The following is a 20,828-nucleotide window of genomic DNA, read 5'->3' on the forward strand; positions in this document are numbered from 1 at the left end:
GGTTTGCAGGGCTGCAGTGGGGGGTGGAGTAGGGAGGACCCTGGGTGGAATGGGCAGGGCCCAGGGAAGGGGTAGAAAGGGATGGGGCTGTGGGCGGGGCCCCGCACTTGGTCCAGGGCCCCAGGAAACCTTAATCCACCTCTCGGCTGCTCCTGGGAACACTCTTGGCCCATCTAGTGCGCAGGAAGTTACTGGAAAAAGGGAAAGTGTGCAGAGGGCCAAGAGGAAATCCTGTAAAAACCCAGCCCCTGGTACAGGACTCTGGAGGTCAGGTCTGATCAGTGCTGTGATCTCTGCTGGAAGCCAGGGCTTGAAATGCTCTTTCCCATACAGCTCAGCGGGAGTGATCTTAGCACAGAGCCCCGAGAAAGGAAATCTAACTAGTATATTAGGTTGGCACCTTCATGTCCCCTAGAGTAAGCACATTTCCTCCCGCAGAAAGTCTCACAGCACTTCTTCAATCCTGGACGCTGGCGGTCAGAGTGGCAGAGATTTGGGGGATTGTACATAGTGCACTTAAAGATGAAGGCAAGACAGGTTTCAGGTTTCCCTGCAGGAGAAGATCGCAGCATAAACAAATCTTCTAGCACCACATAATATGAATGCAGTCTGTGCAGCACCCAGCACAAAGGGTCCCCCAAATACTAATTGAAATAATAATTCAGAAGCCCAGTGGTTATTTGTGCGTATTATGCTGCAAGTAGCGGGTGCGGGGGGCATAGCTGCAGTAGTTGTGCCTCAGCTATCTGTAGTCTGCATTCTCCACAGGCTTGTTAACACCTTGTGCAGGTGAAACAGACAAGTTGTCCATTGAAGAGAAATGCAGTATAACCCGTGAACACCCCCTGCTTCCACCCTGCTGTCTGGGTGCATTTCCCAGGCTGATGCCGGGGACCAGAGCTCCCAGATCCAGCTGCCAGGGGCAATTCCTTTCTAAACCCAACATGATTGCCACCTTGAAGGGGTTAAATACTGTCACAAATGCCTTTCAGTTTGATTGACAGGTCATGCTCCACCCTGTGGGAAGCACAAAGTCAAGGAGGTGACTAAAGGGAGCAGCCCTTTCATGGCAGCTCACTGAGTGGGGCCTCTCTGGCTGCTGCCATGGAGGGACAATAAGAACTGGGACCCACCCTGCAACCAGCTGAGCTACCTGTGCCCATCAGGGCTCTCTGTCCTCTGTGAGTCTGGTGCCCTGGGCTGCTGGCTGGGGCAGGAGCTGTCAGCACTTACCTGTTGCTACTACAGGGAAAGTTCAGAATCCTAGAGACAGAAAATCCCTGTAAGGTCCCGTCTAACCCAGACCCCCCGGGCAGGGCAGGGCAGGATTGTTCCTTACTCTACATTTACCAGAGATGTGTCCAGACTTGTGTTAAATGTCCCAAACCATACAGTCCCCACCCCCTTTCTTGGGTGACTCATCACAGTCTGTTACATCTCACAGCCAGAAAGAGTGTCTTAATGTTCACCCTGGAATTTCCATGTCACCCCACTCAGCTCCCCCCCGTGATACTCTAATTGTGCCCTGGCATTCCTTGGGCTCACACACTGAGAGTAGTGCATGAAGCTCAGTGGGGATGGAACTATGTGCTCTGTGGATTTAGCACTTTCCACTAGGGTGACCAGACAGCAGTATGAAAAATCGGGACGGGGCTGGGGGGTAATAGGTGCCTATATAACACTAAGCCCTAAATATCAGGACTGTCCCTTTAAAAGTGGGCCATCTGGTCACCCTACTTTCCACCTCACCCCGTCTCCCGCCTCCTGATCATTTCAGTTGCTTTTCTCTGAACTCCTCCAGTTTGTCACTAAGAGGGGACATCCTACCAGATGCTGGTGGCAACTTGGCCCAAAGGCTGAGGAGCCCCACAAAGAGGAAGATGCCCAGTGGCTTCATAGTGTTGTCTCAAGAGGTAGGTCTGAATGCCCAGAGCTGAGTCAGGCTGGTATTTAAAAAATTCACTCCAGGGGAGAGAGAGGAGAAGGGAACAGAGAACGAGATGCCTGGATTGATGCCAATATTTGTCCTCTTGTCTTGTGCTATTTCACAACCAGGTTATTGTCTTCCTGCAACTCTTTGCACAAGAAAAACATGAGATTGCTGGAAAGAGTGAAATTCTCCCCTTGCTCAAGAGCCAGCTGCAGAGACAGTTTCAATGTGGAGTGGGGCAAACTCACATGGAGGGGACCTGTGAGAGACGCAACAGAAACCTGGCTCCAGACAAGATAGAAGCCAGTAAACTATTGACTTCTGGGTATGGGCCTTTGTCTGACGGTGAGGGGTGCAGGGACCCCTCTGCTCTCAGCTCACAGGCTGTTCGGGTTTGTGAATGTGAGAACTAACCCCTGCAGAGCACAGCAGGTTCATGCAAACCCAGCGAGTCTGGCCATCCCCACTCCTCAGCTCAGCGCAGCCCAGCTCTTTGTCTCAGGAGGTTTTAGGGTGTCTCCCAACCCCAGGCTCAGTATCGGCTGGGGCAGCCACCCCACTCACTTCTCCCTGCTGCAGTTTTGGGCAGGGGATCCCTCCTGGTAATTCCCTCCTCTCCCATGGTTCAGGTGGTGTTTTCTGGGGTGAGAGTCCTGCCCACCAATATCCCCCTGCCACTGCTGGACTACTGCTTACAGTGTATGGTGTGGTGCTGCTACTGATCACAGCAGAGTCTAATGGGATGGGGACAGCCAAGCATCAGCGAGTGCAGATGCATCTACCATGGTGTTATAGGGTGACACTGGGCCTTTAAAAGGGAGCAGGGCTGCTGCAGCTGTGACTGGTCAGCTGACCCTGAGCTTTAAAAGGGGGCACCTGGGCTTAGCAAAAGCAAGATGTGGTGAGGGTCAGGTTGTGAGAGTGAATGTAGGGCTTGTGCTTCCTGGGAGCAGGGGGTCCTGGACATCTACAACTGTCTGAGTTCTCTGAGATGGGGGAAGGTGGAAAAAAGCTGGGAACTAAAGGGGTGGGGCAAAATTGTAGGAGCTGTAGGGGGAGTTGAGGAACTGCCTCTTCCTTGATTTGACCTAAGTTTGGGCAACAACTCTGCGCAAAAAAGAGTCTGGGTGTGGTGGGGAGTCTTTAGCAAGCTGGGGGAAAGCACCTGGGGTCTCCTTTTCCAAGTGCTGGGTGGCTCGGTTTTGGGTTTTTTTGTTTCCTTTAGAAAGGAGCCAAATAACTCCCAGAGACCTCTAGGGCAATCAGATCCTTTAGCCTCTCTGGCTCTCTCAGTGGGGCATTATTCAGGTGGCTAAAAGCAGCTCCTGAAATGGAACAACCCAAAGAGCCCCAGGCTCTCCTGTTCACTGGCCGGGATCCTTCTCCGCATCTCTATTAAAGGGCCTTTCCCACAGTAACACACCAGATTCCAGTGCTGGCTGGGAGTGCTGATAATGCCCCAGGGAGATGAAAACCTCTGCTTTCGTTCGAGTGGCAGGCCTACAGGGCTCCGTCTATCATAGCAGTGCTAACCCCAGGCATTCCGTGGTCAGACCCCAAAGAATCGCCAGTGGCTTATAAATCATTCATTTAAAAAATCATTAATCCCTTTTTTTTCAGTTGTCTGCCACCTGCTCCACTCCCTGTTGAGGGGATGCGGCCGCCTCCAGCTGGTGTCTGATCATCTCAGGCTCAACGTTAAATATATGCACACCGCTGGCCCGCTGTGCTCTGACAGCACCCTGCTACCCTCTCCTACCCCAGGAGGTTCTGAGGCTGGCAATGCTTAGGGCCGTGGGGCAGGGCGGGATGGGCAGTGTAGTCAGCCCAGTGGCACGTCTACCAGCCTCGGTGCTGCATTCAGGGGCCCTGGACAGGGACTCAGCTCATTACACAGGCCTCTCTAGCTCGTCTCTGAGTTGGGCTCTTGCTGAACCTGTGAAAAGTTGCACCCGGGGAGGCGATGGAGGGGGCTGAACTTGCTCACTACGTTTTCAGAGGGCACCCAAGCAATCCCAAACCAGTGCTGGCTGCTCTTCACCTGCCCCAGCTGAAACCCTGGCTAAAGAGTGCCAAACAATAGTCTGTTATGGATCCTGAGCTCACTGGGGGCTGAGACGCAGCATCAGGTGGAGAATTCCTGCCCAGGAGACAACAGAGCTCCCAGCAGGGAGAAGTGGAATCTACTGGAGATTTTTCAGTCCCAGCGTTCCCAGCTGACAGTGTGCTGTCCGGATCCGCCTGATGCCCAAGGTGGGAGGGAGCGGTGGAAGGGGAGAGAGTCTGGGAAGAGGAGTCACCTGACCCACAAAGCTGCTGCGTGAGCCAGTGTCTTTATTTGCTACAATGGCCAATGCCCCAGCCAAACTCCATTACACAGAGTGAGAGAAAAAAGAAATAGAAGCTCCCCTCCCCTCCCTCAGCACCACCTAAAGAGTTCCCCTAATCCCTGAGCCCTCAGAAAGGGACTGGGAATCAGACTGCTAAAGAACAGCCCAGCAGGAGGCCTTCCCATTCGCTCTGAGCTGCCTGCGCAGGGTCCTAGCCTACAGGCAGTAATACCCTGGAGAGATAGTGTGTGTGGCTGATGCTAAAGGAGGGAGGTGGAAAGTGTGAGATGGCCCCCACAAGGTCACAGATCAGAGAACCGCCCCACCCTCAGCTCCTCCAAAATGTCTGGCACCTCTCCCCATGCCCATTAGGGAGCCTAGATCAGTGAGTCTCTGAGCAGGCCTTGTGCAGGATGACTTCTGAGGGCTCCTTGAGTTGGTGTCATGGCTGCTCCTGGGGACACCCTCAGCCCATCCGTGAAGCAGGAAGTTACGCTAGAGAAAGGGAAATTGATCTGAGGGGCCAAATGGAAATCCTGCTTTGTACAAACCCAGCCCCTGGTACAGCCCCAACCAACGCCCCCCAGGCTGGTTCAGCAGCTGCCACAGCCTCATCCCAACCTGGGATACAGGGTGGGAGATTTCTACCTGCCAAATCCCCAAAGCCAAAGAGGGGGTGCAGCACCCCAAAAGCCGAGTGACCCTGGGGCGGAGGGAAAGATGGCACTGTAACCGCTGTAAGAGGAGAGAACAGCCTGCGCTGGGGGTGGCACTAAATCCAGAGGGAACGGCTCAAACGTACAGCTATGTTCTAGTGTTTCCCCCAGGCAGCCCCTTCGGACCGTGGCTGACTGTGGGGTAGGTGTCGGGCTATAAACAGGGCCACAGCTATATAACTATATCAGTTTAACCAAAGTTTCCCATGTAGACAAGCTCTAAGCAGTGAGATTGTACCAGACACTAGCAGCAGCTCAGCCCAGAGGCTGAGGAGCCCCCCAAGGGAGGAAGACACTCACTGACTTCCTGGTGTGGTCAGGAGCCAGGCTGGATTTAAGGTCTCATTCAGGACTATGGCGGTGCAGGGCAGGATGGGCAGCCCTGGCAGCTCAGTGGCACATCTGCCAAACCCAGCCTCAGTGCATCGCTCCAAGGCCCTGGGATGGGGACTCAGTTCATTAGCGAAGTGGCTTCTAGCCCACCCTGTGAGGGGCAGCTCCCCATTCCCTATGTTGGAAAGACGCTCGGGGGGCCGTGACGCTGCTGTCACTCAGAGCCTCTCTGCCTTGTTTTAAAGGTCCCAAAGGGTTTCTTAGAAAGAGACGGATCAACATCCCAAACCAACATCGGCTGCTCCCTGGGGAAAGAGCCTGGACCAGTGCTAGGGTCCTGGCTCCGAGCTCACTGGAGGGGGTAGGGGGGCCTGAGAAGTGGCAGAGGGGTAGAATCGCCCTCACACACACAGACAGGAAACATCTGAGCCTCCATCAAGAAACCAGGGGGAGAAGAGCTTAGGCCAGGTCTGGATGTGCCTGACCAATGAGACAGGAGTGGCCGAGGCAGTGAGGGGAGGAACCTGCAGGTGGAGGAGGAGATGGAGTGACCAGAATCACAGGTTACAAACTGCTATGTGAACAACAAGCTTCTTTATTTGTTACAGTGCACGAGGTGCCAGGGACACCAAATTATACAGAGTCAGGGCAAGAAGAAAGAGACCCCCAGCTCTGCCCAAAGCCTCCCCTTGACTGCAGGGAAAGAGCCGCTGCACAGGGACTGTGAATCATGCTCCTCAGGTCCCTCACGGGATGAGGCCTCAGCCCCGTCCTCTCTGTGCTAGGCGGGCAGGATCTGAAATTCCATGGCAGCCCCATGACAGGTGACAACAATGTGGCATGGTTGGTGCTAAAGACTAGATGGATTAAGAGTGCAGGTGCTTTGCAGGCATTGTGCAAGCTGATATCCTAGGGCTGGTCTGTGGGACCCCTGCGAGGCCAGGCACATCAGCTGGTGTCTTGGCTCCTCCTGGGAACGCCCTTGGGACACAGGAAGTTATGCTGGAGAAAGGGAAAATGATCAGCGGGTTCAATAGGAAATCGTGGGCTGTGCAAACCCAGCCTCTGGTTCAGCCCCAGCTCCCATGAACACAACCCAGTTTGGTCCAGCCCAGCCCTGCAGCTGCCATGGCCTTGTCCCAGCCTGGGATACGGAGGGGTGGGGGGAGATTTCCACCTGCCAAATCAGTGGACCCCAAGAAGGAGCACAGTATCCCCAAAGCCTAGTTACCCTATGGATGGGGGGGCGGGATCAAACTTCCTGCCCTTCGGATGGCACTGAATCCTGAGCGAACTTGCTTGGCAGAGGAAGCTCTCCATGTTAGTATCTCCCCATGCAGACCCTTTGGACTCTGTTCCTATCTCCACGGAGCTGGGGTGAGAGAGCATTAATCCCCCATTCCCTGCCCAAGGGAGCATCCTGCTATCATCTCCCTGCCTCTTCCACTTGTAGTCAACAGGAATTGGGTAGTATTCCTTTAAATTGTTTGCAAGCCCTTTAGTCGCGTGTATGTCTGAGAAGCCCCCAGAACCCTGCCAGAGCTGCCGTGGGTGTATGTAGCTAGGCCTGGCACACTGGATGTCATTAGCAAACATAGTTATTGGTCCTCATTGTGCCCATGTTGTGCATTCATTGTGTGACTCTTCTGTAAAGAACAAAACACACAACATCATTGTCCTCTCTAGATCCTGGATGAGGCTTGTGGGTGGGGCAAGGGGAGGTGTTATCTAAAGACAGCCTGGGCATTGGACCACAAACCCAATCAATAATGTCGCCTTCTCCTTTTCTGGCCCCAGACACACCATCCCATAGATTTCCCAATGCAGCTTCTCAAACTGAATCCCTCCAGATCCCCTCTGCCTGTTGCCCAGGTGGACCCAACTTTTGTTGTCTTGTGACACCACAAAGTCATATTCATACAAAGGCGTGTAGGAAGGTGCCAAGTACCCAGCCTGTTCCCTAGTCAGCCAGAATGGTGAGGCCTCCAGAGGTAGCTCTGATCAGAGCTGATCTCGGCTGGAAGCCATGGGTTGAAATGCCCTTTCCCATAGGCGCCCTGCAGCCCAGCTGGAGCAGGAAGTGATCTCAGTCCAGAGCCCAAAGAGAGGATCAGGCTGGGATCTTTACCATGTCCCTTAGGATAAACACAGGCCCTCCCGCAGAAAGTCTCACAGCACTTCTTGAATCTTGGACACTGACGGTCAGAGTGGCAGCGATTTGGGGGATTGTACATAGCGCACTTAAAGATGATGTCTGGACAGGTTTCAGGTTTCCCTGTAAGAGAAGATCACCACATAAAGAAATCTAGCAAAGCATAATGTCAGCTCTAAGCTACTTGGGACAGGGACAATGAAATCTGTGCAGCACCCAGCACAAAGGATCCCCCAAAATACCTATTGAAATAATAATAATTCAGAGGCCACGTGGTTATTGCAGGCTGCAGTGTGTGTTATGCTGCAAGTAGCGGGTGAGGGGGGCATAACTGCAGTAGTTGTGCCTCAGCTATCTGTAGTCTGCATTCTCCACAGGCTTGTTAACACCTTGTGCAGGTGAAACAGACAAGTTGTCCATTGAAGAGAAATGCAAACCTGTGAACACCCCCTGCTTCCATCCTGCTGTCTAGGTGCATTTCCCAGGCTCATGCCCTGGGGCCAAACCTCCCAGATCCAGCTGCCAGGGGCATTTCCTTTCTAAACCCAACATGATTGCCACCTTGAAGGGGTTAAATACTGTCACAAATACCTTTCAGTTTGATTGACAGGTCATGCTCCACCCTGTGGGAAGCACAAAGTCAAGGAGGTGACTAAAGGGAGTAGCCCCTTTCATGGGCTGGAAGTGATCTCAGTCCAGAGCCCAAAGAAAGGATCCTTTGGGCCTCTCTGGCTGCTGCCATGGAGGGACAATAAGAACTGGGACCCACCCTGCAACCAGCTGAGCTACCTGTGCCCATCAGTGCTCTCTATCCTCTGTGAGTCTGGTGCCCTGGGCTGCTGGCTGGGGCAGGAGCTGTCAGCACTTACCTGTTGCTACTACAGGGAAAGTTCAGAATCCTAGAGACAGACAATCCCTGTAAGGTCCCGTCTAACCCAGACCCCCGGGCAGGGCAGGATTGTTCCTTACTCTACATTGACCAGAGATGTGTCCAGACTTGTTTAATTGTCCCAAGCAATAGGGCTCCCCAGCAGTGGCCCTAGCCATTTTTCTGGCCAGAGCAGAAAATGCTTTCAGCACTTTCTGTCCCCCAGCTCACACAACATGCCCCCTCTCCCCCCCCCGAGCCGATCAGCAGAGTCAAAAAAATAGCGGAATGGCACTTAGGTACAGCACCTATGATGACCGTCCTGTTTTCCCTCCCTTAGGACTGGCCCTGGGGCTTCCCACCTCTTCTTGGGAGACTCATCACAGCCTGATACATCCCACAGCCAGGAAGATTCTTCTAAAGTTCACCTGAAAACTTCCTGATCTTCATCTCACCCCATTAGCCATCCCCCATCCCATGTGACACCCTAACCGTGTCCTCTCCTCCCTTGGGGCCCACACCCCGTGAGTATCTGCAGAGAGGTCCCATCCTCACTGAGTGATCTCCCAGCCACGCTCTATGGATTTTGAACTTTCCACCTCTTCCCCCTCAGCCAACCCTCGATCCTGTCAGTTGTTTTTCCCTGAATCTGAACTCCTCCAGTTTGTCACTAAGTACGGTGACCATATTTCCCAAAGGGGAAAACAGGACACCGTGCAGGGCTAACCTGAGACGCCAGCCCCCGTCGCATGCGGGCCTGGCCCAAGCATGCAGGCTGACAGCTCGAGGCCCACCACTGGGCATTTATCCTGTTTGCTCTTGCCAACTGATCATCAGCTGGCAAGAGCAAACTGGACAAATGCCAAGTTATGCCAAAAAAGTCGGGACGTCCGGGCTTAAAAAAGGGACTGTCCCATCCAAAATAGGACGTATGGTCACCCTACCACTAAGAGGGGACATCATACCAGACACTGGTGGCAGCTCGTCCCAGAGAGTTCGCCGTTATCTGAGACGCTTCTGCCCAAATGCTCTGTGAACTCTGGGGTCCAGTGACTGAAAACCCAACACCTGGAGATCTGGGCTGAGGTCCCCAGATACATTTAGCTGCAGCCTCCTATCATCAGATTAAAGGTGACGCAGTTACACTGAGACCAGTACCTCTCTGAAGCAGGACGCAAACTCTCCCACAGCTAGTTTCACAGCATTTCTTGGGCCCTGGACATTGGTGGTCATAATCACAATGGTTGGGAGGATTTATCATAAGACACCGGACAGTAACCACTGGGCAAGTCCCGGATTTCTCTGCAAGAGAGGAGATGGCAAGATAAACAAACTTCTATAACAGGATAATAGCCAGGCCGCAGGCACTGATCTCTGCCTGCTGAGTGCTCAGCTCCAGTTCCCTTGTATCTCTCACCCTGCCAAGACCTAAAAGGATGGACACAGGCAAATGATTCCTGCAGGACAGCTGCAGTTCTGTGGGATTCATCCCCTTAATGCCAGTGACTCTCTCTGTAACCCCAGTGCCATCACTCCTCATTGCAAATAACTTTCAACAAGGAGCAGGGATGCCACGTTTGTGACAGGCAGGTACCACTGGGACTAAAATGAGTGGCGCCTGTCAAAGTGAGGGAGATGGGAGAGGCCTGCTTGGGTCACATAGCACACTCCTGCCCTCCCCGCCCCCCGCTGGGCTAGGACAGGGAGTGATGAGCTCACTGCAAAGCAAGGTGGTAGGTTTGGAAATACTGGCCCTGCAGGGTTCCATGGTTGGGCGGGAGGCAAGCCTTTGTACACATGGACATGCAGCACTTTGTAGTGCTGGAGCACTCAGGATCTTAATCACACCCCCATTAGGAGGAACTACCCTGAGACAGGTATTCTCGATCACTGGGCAGGTCCAGGTTTCACTGCATCAGACTAAGTCCCTGGCACGAACATCTCTGCCTACTAAAGGCTGAAATACTGTCCCTGGCTCAGCAGGGACAGGGTGAGAGCTCCCTGGGGAACCAAGACCCACAGACTATAAACAATGAGGCAGGTACCTTTTTGAGTTAGAACACAGCCCAATCCACAGCCGGTGTCACAGCACTTCTCTTCCCCAACACACTGGCTGTCTGATTGACAACGATTAGGGGGATTGAACCTCTGGCACCAAACAGTGATCACTGGGCAGGTTCCAGGTTTCAGTGCAAGAAAGACGTGCACGGTATAAACACCACCTTGTAATGCCGGGCAGCATGCTGAGCTGCAGTGAGAGGCACCTGCTATCAGGCAGAGTGCAGACTGTGGGGGGACCAGTCTGGCCTCTGTGAAATTCTGCTGTCGGTTGAAAGGCCTCTGCTGAATTATCCTGGGCCTAATCCTCCCCTGCCAGGCACGTCATGTGTCATTCACAGCTCTGCAAGGCAGGTGTAAACTGCTGCTATGTCAGCATGGACAGAAGAGGCACAGGACTATAAATGGGGCATGGCAGGGGAATCGGGCCCCCTTTGCTGAGGCGTGAGTGACTGAAGCCTCACCATTTGGAAATGAGATTTAGGGAGGGAAAGAACCCAGGCAGGTCTCTAGCCAATCCTCTGGACACTGTAATTCCAGACCCCTGCTACCCAGCTGTGGTGTTTAATTACCCATTTAATTCCCAGCCTGGAGGGGGGCTCGGCTGCTGTTTCTCATGAGAATGGCCTGTGCTGCTCTGGCTGCAACTCCTCAGAGCCTGCAGGTCCTGACCACTCAGAATGGGAGTTTGCTGCGTTGCTCAGGAAAGGTGGGGCCAGCGCCTTAGCTGGGGCAAACCAGTGTCGCTTCGCTCTGTCGACTTCATTGTACATCAGGTGGGGATTTGACTGAGGCTACACGGAGATGCATTGGGGTGTCTGGCTGTGAACCTTTCCACAACGAAACCCCTCAGTGGCCGAGCAGGCTCAGACCGAACCGATCTAATGAAATTCACAGGAAGAAACTGCAACTTCGGCACCTACTGCAGCGACCCTCACTCTGTGGTCTCTGTGCCTTCTCAGGCTCAGTAGCTGAACGGTATAAAATCCCGAACAGAGCCTGCTAGTGAGGTGGCCTTTCCCTGGTGCAGGAGCAGTTGTGATCCCAGAATGTCAGGTGCTGAGTGTCAGTATAGAGAGCAGCCCTGTTAGTGCTGTCTGGGGAGGGGACCACTCACTACAGCCTGAAGAGCCCCCTGCTCTCTGGCCTCCCATGGGACTGGAGCCTGCTGCCCCTTGGGTAGAGCTGGCAGAAGCTGTTCTCAGCACTTACCTCCGGGGATTTGTTGCACAGGTAAGATTGTGCCAGACCAAGACGGCAGCACCATCCAGAGGGTGAGGAGCCCCACAAGGAGGAAGATGCCCGCTGATTTCATGGTGCTGTTGGGAGACAGGTGTGAATGCCCATAGCTGAGCCAGCCTGGGATTTAAGCTCTCAGATGGGTGGGGCTGGGAAGGAGAGGAGGCATTTGGGTTCCTTTCAACATCCTGACCTTCCTCCCCTTCCATTTCATGAGCCGGTGCACGTGTCTGCCTCACCCCTTCTTGGGCAAGAACAAAGTAGCTGCCTAGTTTCTGAGAGGTTTTGCCCCCGGCAGAAATAGGGAGTTCACCATATTACTCATCAGCCGCCTGGGACAATGGCCTCCACCTGTCAGCACGCCACCTCCCCTCTGCTCCCAAAGGCACACGTATTCAAGGAGTTTAAAGCAATAGGTTTAACCCAGAAATGTGCTGACAGACTTGCGACCTGGTCTATGCAGCCTGCAGAGACCACACTCTGCTCTTTTGCAAGTTGGTTCCCAAACCATGTGAATTACAGATGATCAACAGCAATTCACTCTAAGACTTTTGAGTTCAGCATTCCCCCAGAGGAGCTGTGATAATTGCCTTGACATATCTTCATGCAAAACCTGATGGGAGCCACTGAATGGGCAGAAACAGTGGCTTCCCTTAGATCAGGATGTACGCTCAAGACATGGGAGACCTGGATTCAATTCTATCTTGTTCTTTCTGTCTGACCTTGGGCAAGTTACATAAAGTCAGATTTTCAAAGGTATTTAGGTGACTAAAGATGCAGATAGGCGACTAATAGGGTTCTTCAAACAACTAGGCATCAAGCTCCCATTGAAATAAAACTATTTAGGGTTCCCTCTGACATTGTCTCCTGCTCAGCAACAGATTTGGTATCTTCTTCAGAGGGAATCAATGGGAGTTGGGTGCACAGGTGCTTTTGAAAATACCCCAAGGCTACTATCTGCATCTGCCTAAATACCTCTGAAAATCTAGTCCTGAGTCTCTCTGCGTCAGTTCCTCTTCTGTAAAATGGGAATAATAGCACTTTGCTGCCTCACAGGGTGTTGCAAGGGCAAATACATTAAAGATGTGTCTACACCAGGTGCTAAAGGGGTCTGATTCCCCTGCCTGCGTATATGTACCACACTAGCTCTCATCAAGCTCTCATCTCAATAATAGTGTAGTCATAGTAGCACAGGCAGCAGCAAATGATGACACCAGCTAGCCATGCTGAGTACAAACCCGCCAGAAACCCCTGGGTACATAGTTGGCACAGTTATCCTGTGCCGCTGCTCGCCCCAGCCTGTGCTACTCCAGCTACACTACGAGTGTGATGAGAGCTAGTGTCAGTATGTCTGTGTGAGGTGCGGAATCATATCCCCAGCTCCTAGTGTAGACAGACTATAAAGATGGTGATGGGGCAGGATAAGTATGTAGGTAGATAGATCTGCAAAGTGGTCACATTTATTCCACGATTGTCCAACATGGACATTTCTTAGACCTCCTCAGCGAGAGATAGGTGGACCACTGATGTCCTTTGGCATGGCAATCCTCACATCCCTGTGTTCCTGTGCAGAAGATGCCAACTCAACTGCTAAACAGGAAACAGTGTCAGAGAGAACCAGGGACATTTTCACCTTTGCAAACTCCTGCTTGTTGCCAATTAACTAACATACAAATAAAAACTGTGAGAAAGGAACAACATCACATCTTCTCTCCCTCTCCCTAAAGAACCCAGCCATGCTCTCCTGAGAGGTAACAACCTGCTTATCATCAAGATGGCAGATAGGGAGAAATTAAAAGGAAAAGCTGTGAGAGCTTTAAGAAACAGACTCTCATACACTGGGAAATGGACCTGATGTGGCTTCCCTCTGATAAAGAGCATCAAGAAAATCGATGTTCTTCTACACCTTCCTGTTGGTGCAATGTGAGGGGCCAGTTGTTAGATCAGATTCCTATGCAGGTGGACAGTGATAGAACAAATGTTTTAATGATGAATTACTCCACTGATCTCTCAAAATCCAATGCAACCTACTGGGCCTGATTCTCTGCTATGTTACCCTGGTGTGATTCCAATGAAGTGAGCAAAACCATAGCAGTGTAAAACTGGTGTAATGCCATGAAGAATCAGGACCACGCTTTTAATTGCTGTACACAATTCCTGCAGGCATAGGGTGTAAAAGGCAGTCTTTTTAGACCCTGCTTTGCCTTGTTCATATTTTAATGAACATAGTAAGGTCATCCTGGTAGCAGCTGGAAACCTGTCTCAACCAGCCGAGCTGATGGTGTCACGGAGTCCCCGGGCAATGCTCTGGAACTGCTCCCCACAAAGCCAGTCAGGACTTTGGGGCGCCTCCTCTCCCTTGAAGCAGACTGTCTTCAGAGCAAGAAGCTCACACAGCTTCACCTTCCTGGGTCTGACCTTGGAGCATTCAGCATATGCCCCTCTGTGCGCTTCCCACAGCAAGTCCGCCCAGGCGGGGTCCTGGGGAAGCCAGAGGGTCCTGCATGCACTCCCACTTCGCAGTCAGACGTGACTCTTAGCCAGCCAGTAAAACAGAGGTTTATTAGGTGACAGGAACATGGTCTAAAACAGAGCTTGTAGGTCCAGAGAACGGGACCCCTCAGCCGGGTCCATTCTGGGGCCCAGCGAGCCAGACAACCCCGTCTGCACTCACTCCCCGTCCCCAGCCAGCTCCAAACTGAAACCTCCTCCAGCCCCTCCTTTCTGGCCTTTGTCTCTTTCCTGGGCCAGGAGGTCACCTGATCTCTTTGTTCACCTTTAGCTATCCCCTTACAGGGGGGAAGGGCCCTGGCCATTTGTCGCCAGGAGACAGAGTGTCGGCCATTTATGCACACTGGAGACTTAAGAAATGCATAGGGGAAACTGAGGCACCCACACAGTATTCAGAGGAAACGTTAAGAACAGTCCCACTTCGTCACACATGGGTATGCAGTGTAATGGTAACAGAAGTGATTCCACCTCTGAGTCTGAGCACTTATGTGGTTTGTTGATGACACCTTACTCGCTGCTTCCCTGCTGTATGTCCCTTGACTACCTTAATCAAGCTGAGCATTTGCTGGCGAACAGAGATGACACTGGTATGTGAAAATGAATGGATTTCCCGTGGGGTGTGTTAGTCATCAGCTTAAGCAAGTCCTATAGCTCAAGGACTGGGAGCGAAACCCTTGGCCCTTATTCCAGCTACCTAGAGCTACTGAGGCAGAGCAAAGTATCCTGGAAGCTGTCCTAAAGGGGCAGCTGAGGCTTCCCCCAATGGAGAAGAATCCAGAGGGGCATACAGCTGGTGTAGCCAGCCCTTGCCACCCACTCCGCCAGCCTCTGCGTAGGGGGCAGAGAGGGGCAGTTTCAGGGCTGGCTGCAAGAGGGTGGGAACAGAACACTGCTCCAGCTGATCCTTGGTTGGCAGAGTGATTTCCAATTGATACAACGTAGAGCAACTCTTTGGCTGTTCTCAGTTCTGCCAGAGATTGTGTCAGCCCCAAGATCAGAGGAGCAGCGAGGTGGCTTAAAGACACATTCGTCCCTCTACACACCCCATCGGAAAGCGCAGACCCAGGGGCTGCCAGCCATGACATTTGTAGCGCTGCCAGCGTCAGTGCGACATTTTATTTCTCACAGTCTTTAATTTGTGCTGCTGTTTTTATGAATAGCTGGGAGCTGTTGGGCTGAGGTCTCCCCTTGGCTGAAGTCTCCAATTGTCCAAAGCAGGTGAAAGGTGACGAGGTGTCACTGTGACTTATAAGCATGTCAGGAAAGAAACTTGTTAAAGAACTGGTGTGAGCGGAGTGTGTGTGGATGATAGAATGGCTGAGCAGGGCCTTTCAAGGCATCTGGTGAGGTTCCCTAATTGTTAGAACAGCAGAGGAGACTCTTCTCACGATGAGAGGACGTGGCCACATCTGGGCTACTGGAAAATAGTTTTGACTGGACACTTTTCATGGGACAAAGTGGCCATGCTTTCTGGTCATTTCTTTTGGAGGAACTCTTGGCAATTTATTCAGCCTAGGAGAGGGAGCAGGGGGCAGCTCCGGGTAGCATCAACCTCTTCACATCAACCAGTGTCACCATCAGGCTGAGATCCAGGGCCTGAACTGCCTCCTTTCTCCTGAGTCCGAAAGGTGCCTCCCACAGACCAGCTGAGGAGGAGGAGCCAAATGACCTCGCCATCTCCCTGGCTGTATCCTGACCAGCTCCTGAGGTGTGAACCAAAGGTGTTTTCTATTCCTTCCTCCCTGGCATGACAGCTTCAACTCCACCTTGTTCCCCCTGACTCCTCTCTGCCTCTCCTTTTTAGCCTTGTCATAACTATAAGGGGAAGGGTAACAGCCCTCCTGTGTACAATACTATAAAATCCCTCCTGGCCAGAGACTCCAAAATCCTTTTACCTGTAAAAGGTTAAGAAGCTCAGGTAACCTGGCTGACACCTGACCCAAAGGACCAATAAGGGGACAAGATACTTTCAAATCTTGGTGGGGGAAGGCTTTTGTTTGTGCTCTTTGTTTTGGTGAGAGTTCGCTCTTGGGACTAAGAGGAACCAAACATCAATCCATGCTCTCCAAATCTTTCTGAACAAATCTCTCATATTTCAAACTTGTAAGTACAGCCAGGCAAGGCGTGTTAGTTTTATCTTTGTTTTCTCAACTTGTAAATGTACCTTTTACTAGGGTGTTTACCTCTGTTTGCTGTAACTTTGAACCTAAGGCTAGAGGGGTTTCCTCTGGGCTCTTTAAGTTTGATTACCCTGTAAAGTTATTTTCCATCCTGATTTTACAGAGATGATTTTTACCTTTTTCTTTAATTAAAAGCCTTCTTTTTAAGAATCTGATTGATTTTCCCTGTTTTTTAGATCCAAGGGGGTTGGATCTTGATCCACCAGGAGTTGGTGGAAGAAAGGAGGGGCGATGGTTAATTTCTCCTTGTTTTAAGATCCAACGGGTTTGGATCTGTATTCACCAGGGAATTGGTGAAGAGTCTCTCAAGGCTACCCAGGGAAGGGAATTAGCACATTGGGAGTGGTGGCAGCGGGCCAGATCTAAGCTGGTAGTTAAGCTTAGAAGTTTTCATGCAGGCCCCCACATCTGTACCCTAAAGTTCAGAGTGGGGAAGGAGCCTTGACAAGCCTTCTGCTTAATACAAGCCTGGCTGAGTAACTAGGACAAATCTAGCCTTGCAACACTCTGCTGCGTCCAGTTTAGCCAGCTACACTGAGCAGCCTGCCCATAGTGGAAACTTCCCCAGCACAGACTGGCCAGAGAAAAACAGTCAGTTTTAGCCATACATTTTCCGAGTCGCCCCTGGGCACAACAGGAGTTGGACTTTTGCAGACTATGCTCAGTTCAGTGTTTAACCTGTTGGAATGGGGAAAGTTCTGAAAATGGGGGGAAAGTCAGCATGTAGAGCTCCCTTCCAGAGGGCACTCGCCTTTCATAGTACAGCCAAGCAGCCCAGTTGTTTCACTCTTCAGTGTACTCCAGGAAGAATATCTGCTTCTTCTGTGAAGTTCCCTAGGAGAGTGAGAGATCGCAGGATGCCTCTTGGAGCTGGTTTCTAGCTGCCAGCTGAGGGAGTTTGCTCTGTGTGTGTGCGTGTGTGTGTGTGTCTGTCTGTCTGTCTCATTTTGCATTCATTTTTGGAGATATGGGACAAGTGATGCAGCTCTCAGTTTAATGGACTTTGTGTTCGGTGGATCCTAGATTTTGAATGGGGCCTTATGTATCTTTGGAACTAAAAGATGTTTTGAGCAGGAATGTTTAGATCTCAGGCAAAGCTTCTACCTCACACCCCTTGCGAGATCTGTCAGGAAATTTTTCTTTGGCTGTAACGAGATCATTTGGCCCTGTTCTACAATATCTGCCTCCGGAGCTTAAATAATCAACCACGTTCACTTCCTGATGTACCTCCTGGCCTCCCACCCCAGCTCCTGCCATTCCTTAACTCATTATTCATAGATTGTCTCTCCTTCAGTTCTCTATTGAACAATGAGACTCAGGAATCCCCAACGGCAAAGCTGAGGCATAAACAAGTTTATTTGTAATTGTGCCAGAGGCTCCATTTGAGCCCCAGTATACAGCCTGCAGGGGTCTGGAGAGTCCAGGACACAGGGATCTGGGTCAGCGCTGTCCTCGGGATGCCCTCGGCCTATCCGTGAAGCAGGGAGTTATGCTGGAAAAATAAAAAGTGATCAGAGGCACCATGAGAAAATCTTGCGCTGTACAAACTAAGCTGCCCTTGGCTAGTCTTTGCAGAAAAGCAGGAGGGCCCAGCTACAGGCCTGGCCTGGGTTACAAGGCTCTCCTAGGCTCTGTGCTGTACAGGACTGTGTGTTTTGTCCAGGGATGAGCACGTTCTCAGTGCAACCCATTAGGGGCAGCCATACCCTGACAGCCTCTGTGATGTACATGTGCCCAGGAGGTCTGGCTGGCTATACCTGATTATGTATGTGCTGGAGAGCTGACAAATGAGCCCTGCCCACAAGCCAAGTCTGCTGTATGCGTCCTCAGATCCCACTATTACAGAATTCACAGTGGGAGAGGATCTTCTCCCTTCCCCTCCTGGCAGGGCACCCCAGCTCCCTCTCTCATGCTTGTCTCCTCCTCCTTGTCTCTCCACTACCAGCTCTGCTGCCTCCTCCCAGCTGGCTGCTATATGGGATCAGTGCACAAAGAGTGTGTCTAAGGCCTGGTCTACACAACGAGTTTAGGTCGAATTTAGCAGCGTTAAATCGAATTAAGCCTGGACACGTCCACACGACGAAGCCCTTTTTTTCGACTTAAAGGGTGCTTTAAACCGGTTTCTTTACTCCACCTCCGACGAGGGGATTAGCACTGAAATCGGCCTTTGCGGGTCGGATTTGGGGTAGTGTGGATGGAATTCGACATTATTGGCCTTGGGAGCTATCCCACAGTGCTTCATTGTGACCGCTCTGGACAGCACTCTCAACTCAGATGCACTGACCAGGTAGACAGGAAAAGCCCCGCAAACTTTTGAATTTCATTTCCTGTTTGCCCAGCGTGGAGAGCACAGGTGACCATGCAGAGTTCATCAGCACAGGTAACCATGATGGAGTCCCAGGATCGCAAAAGAGCTCCAGCATGGACCGAACAGGAGGTACGGGATCTGCTCACCATATAGGGAGACGAATCAGTGCTAGCTGAACTCCGTAGCAGTAAACGAAATGGCAAAATATTAGAAAAAGTCTCAAAGGCCATGAAGGACAGAGGCCATAACAGGGACGCACAGCAGTGCCGCGTGAAAATTAAGGAGCTAAGGCAAGCCTACCACAAAGCCAGAGAGGCAAACGGAAGGTCTGGGGCAGAGCTGCACACATGCCGCTTCTATGCGGAGCTGCATGCCATGCTAGGGGGTGCAGCCACCACTACCCCAACCGTGTGCTTTGACTCCATCAATGGAGAATCACGCACCAGGGAAGCGGGTTTGGGGTACGAGGAAGACGATGATGAAGACAATGAAGATAGCTCACAGCAAGGAAGCGGAGAAACCGGTTTCCCCAACAGTGAGGATATGTTTATCACCCTAGACCTGGAACCAGTAACCCCCTAACTCACCCTGATATCAAAGTATGGTTGAGCTGCAGGAAAGGCAGCAGGAGCAGAGACCACCACTACAGCCCCTGTGTAACCGACAACCCTCCTCCCCAAGTTACATTGCCTCCTCACCCAGACGCCCAAGAACACGGTGGGGGGGCCTCCGGCCACCCAGCCACTCCACCCCAGATGATTGCCCAAGCATCAGAAGGCTAGCCTTCAATAAGTGTTAAAGTTTTAAAGTTTTAAACTGCAGTGTGTCCTTTTCCTTCCCTCCTTCCACACCCCTCCCGGGCTACCTTGGCAGTTATCCCCCTAGTTGTGTGATGAATTAATAAAGAATGCATGAATGTGAAGTAACAATGACTTTATTGCCTCTGCAAGCGGTGCTCAAAGGGGGGAGGGGAGAGTGGTTAGTTTACAGGGAAGTAGAGTGAACCGGGGGAAGGTGGGGGGAAGGGTTCATCAAGGAGAAACAAACAGAAGTTTTACACCGTAGCCTGGCCAGTCACAAAACTGGTTTTCAAAGCTTCTCTGATGCGCACTGCGCCCTGCTGTACTCTTCTAACCGCCCTGGTGTCTGGCTGCGCTTAATCAGCGGCCAGGCGATTTGCCTTAACCTCCCACCCCGCCATAAATGTCTCCCCCTTACTCTCACAGATATTGTGGAGCACACAGCAAGCAGCAATAACAATTGGAATATTGGCTTCGCTGAGGTCTATCCGAGTCAGTAAACTGCGCCAGCGCGCTTTTAAACGTCCAAATGCACATTCTACCACCATTCGGCACTTGCTCAGCCTATAGTTGAACAGGTCCTGACTACTGTCCAGGCTGCCTGTGTATGGCTTCATGAGCCATGGCATTAAGGGGTAGGCTGGATCCCGAAGGATAACGATAGGCATTTCAACATCCCCAATGGTTATTTTCTGGTCCGGGAAGAACGCCCCTTCCTCCAGCTTTTGAAACAGACCAGAGTTACTGAAGACGCGAGCATCATGTACCTTTCCCGGCCATCCCACGTTGATGTTAGTGAAACGTCCCTTGTGATCCACAAGGGCTTGCAGCAGCATTGAAAGTACTCCTTGCGGTTTATGTACTCGGTGGCTTGGTGCTCCGGTGACAAGATAGGGATATGGGTTCCGTCTATCACCCCACCACAGTTTGGGAATCCCATTGCAGCAAAGCCATCCACTATGACCTGCATGTTTCCCAGAGTCACTACCCTTGATATCAGCAGGTCTTTGATTGCGTTGGCTACTTGGATCACAGCAGTCCCCACAGTAGATTTGCCCACTCCAAATTGATTCCCGACTGACCGGTAGCTGTCTGGCGTTGCAAGCTTCCACAGGGCTATTGCCACTCGCTTCTCAACTGTGAGGGCTGCTCTCATCCTGGTATTCTGGCGCTTCAGGGCAGGGGAAAGCAAGTCACAAAGTTCCATGAAAGTGCCCTTACGCATGCGAAAGTTTCGCAGACACTGGGAATCGTCCCACACCTGCAACACGATGCGGTCCCACCAGTCCGTGCTTGTTTCCCGGGCCCAGAATCGGCATTCCAGGACATGAACCTCCCCCAGTAACACCATGATTTGCACATTGCTGGGGCCTGTACTTTGTGAGAGGTCTATGTCCATGTCA

General features: G+C 51.9%; 1 protein-coding gene across 1 annotated transcript; it reads right to left on the bottom strand.

Annotated features, from left to right (window-relative positions):
* Window positions 1–5,884: 5,884 nt before the first annotated feature.
* On the bottom strand, window positions 5,885–11,733 carry LOC117886308 (antileukoproteinase-like). The gene is made up of 4 exons (XM_034787994.1): window positions 11,600–11,733; window positions 9,488–9,631; window positions 7,438–7,584; window positions 5,885–6,311 (listed from the first exon to the last, which is right to left on the bottom strand). The coding sequence occupies exons 1-4, from the start codon at window positions 11,700–11,702 to the stop codon at window positions 6,307–6,309; spliced, it is 399 nt and encodes a 132-aa protein (XP_034643885.1). The 5' UTR covers window positions 11,703–11,733; the 3' UTR covers window positions 5,885–6,306.
* Window positions 11,734–20,828: the final 9,095 nt, after the last annotated feature.

This window comes from Trachemys scripta, chromosome 12 (genome assembly GCF_013100865.1).
Source record: "Trachemys scripta elegans isolate TJP31775 chromosome 12, CAS_Tse_1.0, whole genome shotgun sequence".
Lineage (NCBI taxonomy): Eukaryota > Metazoa > Chordata > Testudines > Emydidae > Trachemys > Trachemys scripta.

What these genes read in the sequence shown, in the direction of transcription:
- LOC117886308 (XM_034787994.1), bottom strand. Translation starts at nt 11,702, where the DNA reads ATGAAATCAGCGGGCATCTTCCTCCTTGTGGGGCTCCTCACCCTCTGG. An exon ending in TGTGCAACAAATCCCCGGAG is followed by an intron (nt 9,632 to 11,599) that starts GTAAGTGCTGAG and finishes CCTCTCTTGCAG; the next exon opens with AGAAATCCGGGACTTGCCCA. An exon ending in TTGCGTCCTGCTTCAGAGAG is followed by an intron (nt 7,585 to 9,487) that starts GTACTGGTCTCA and finishes CTTCTCTTACAG; the next exon opens with GGAAACCTGAAACCTGTCCA.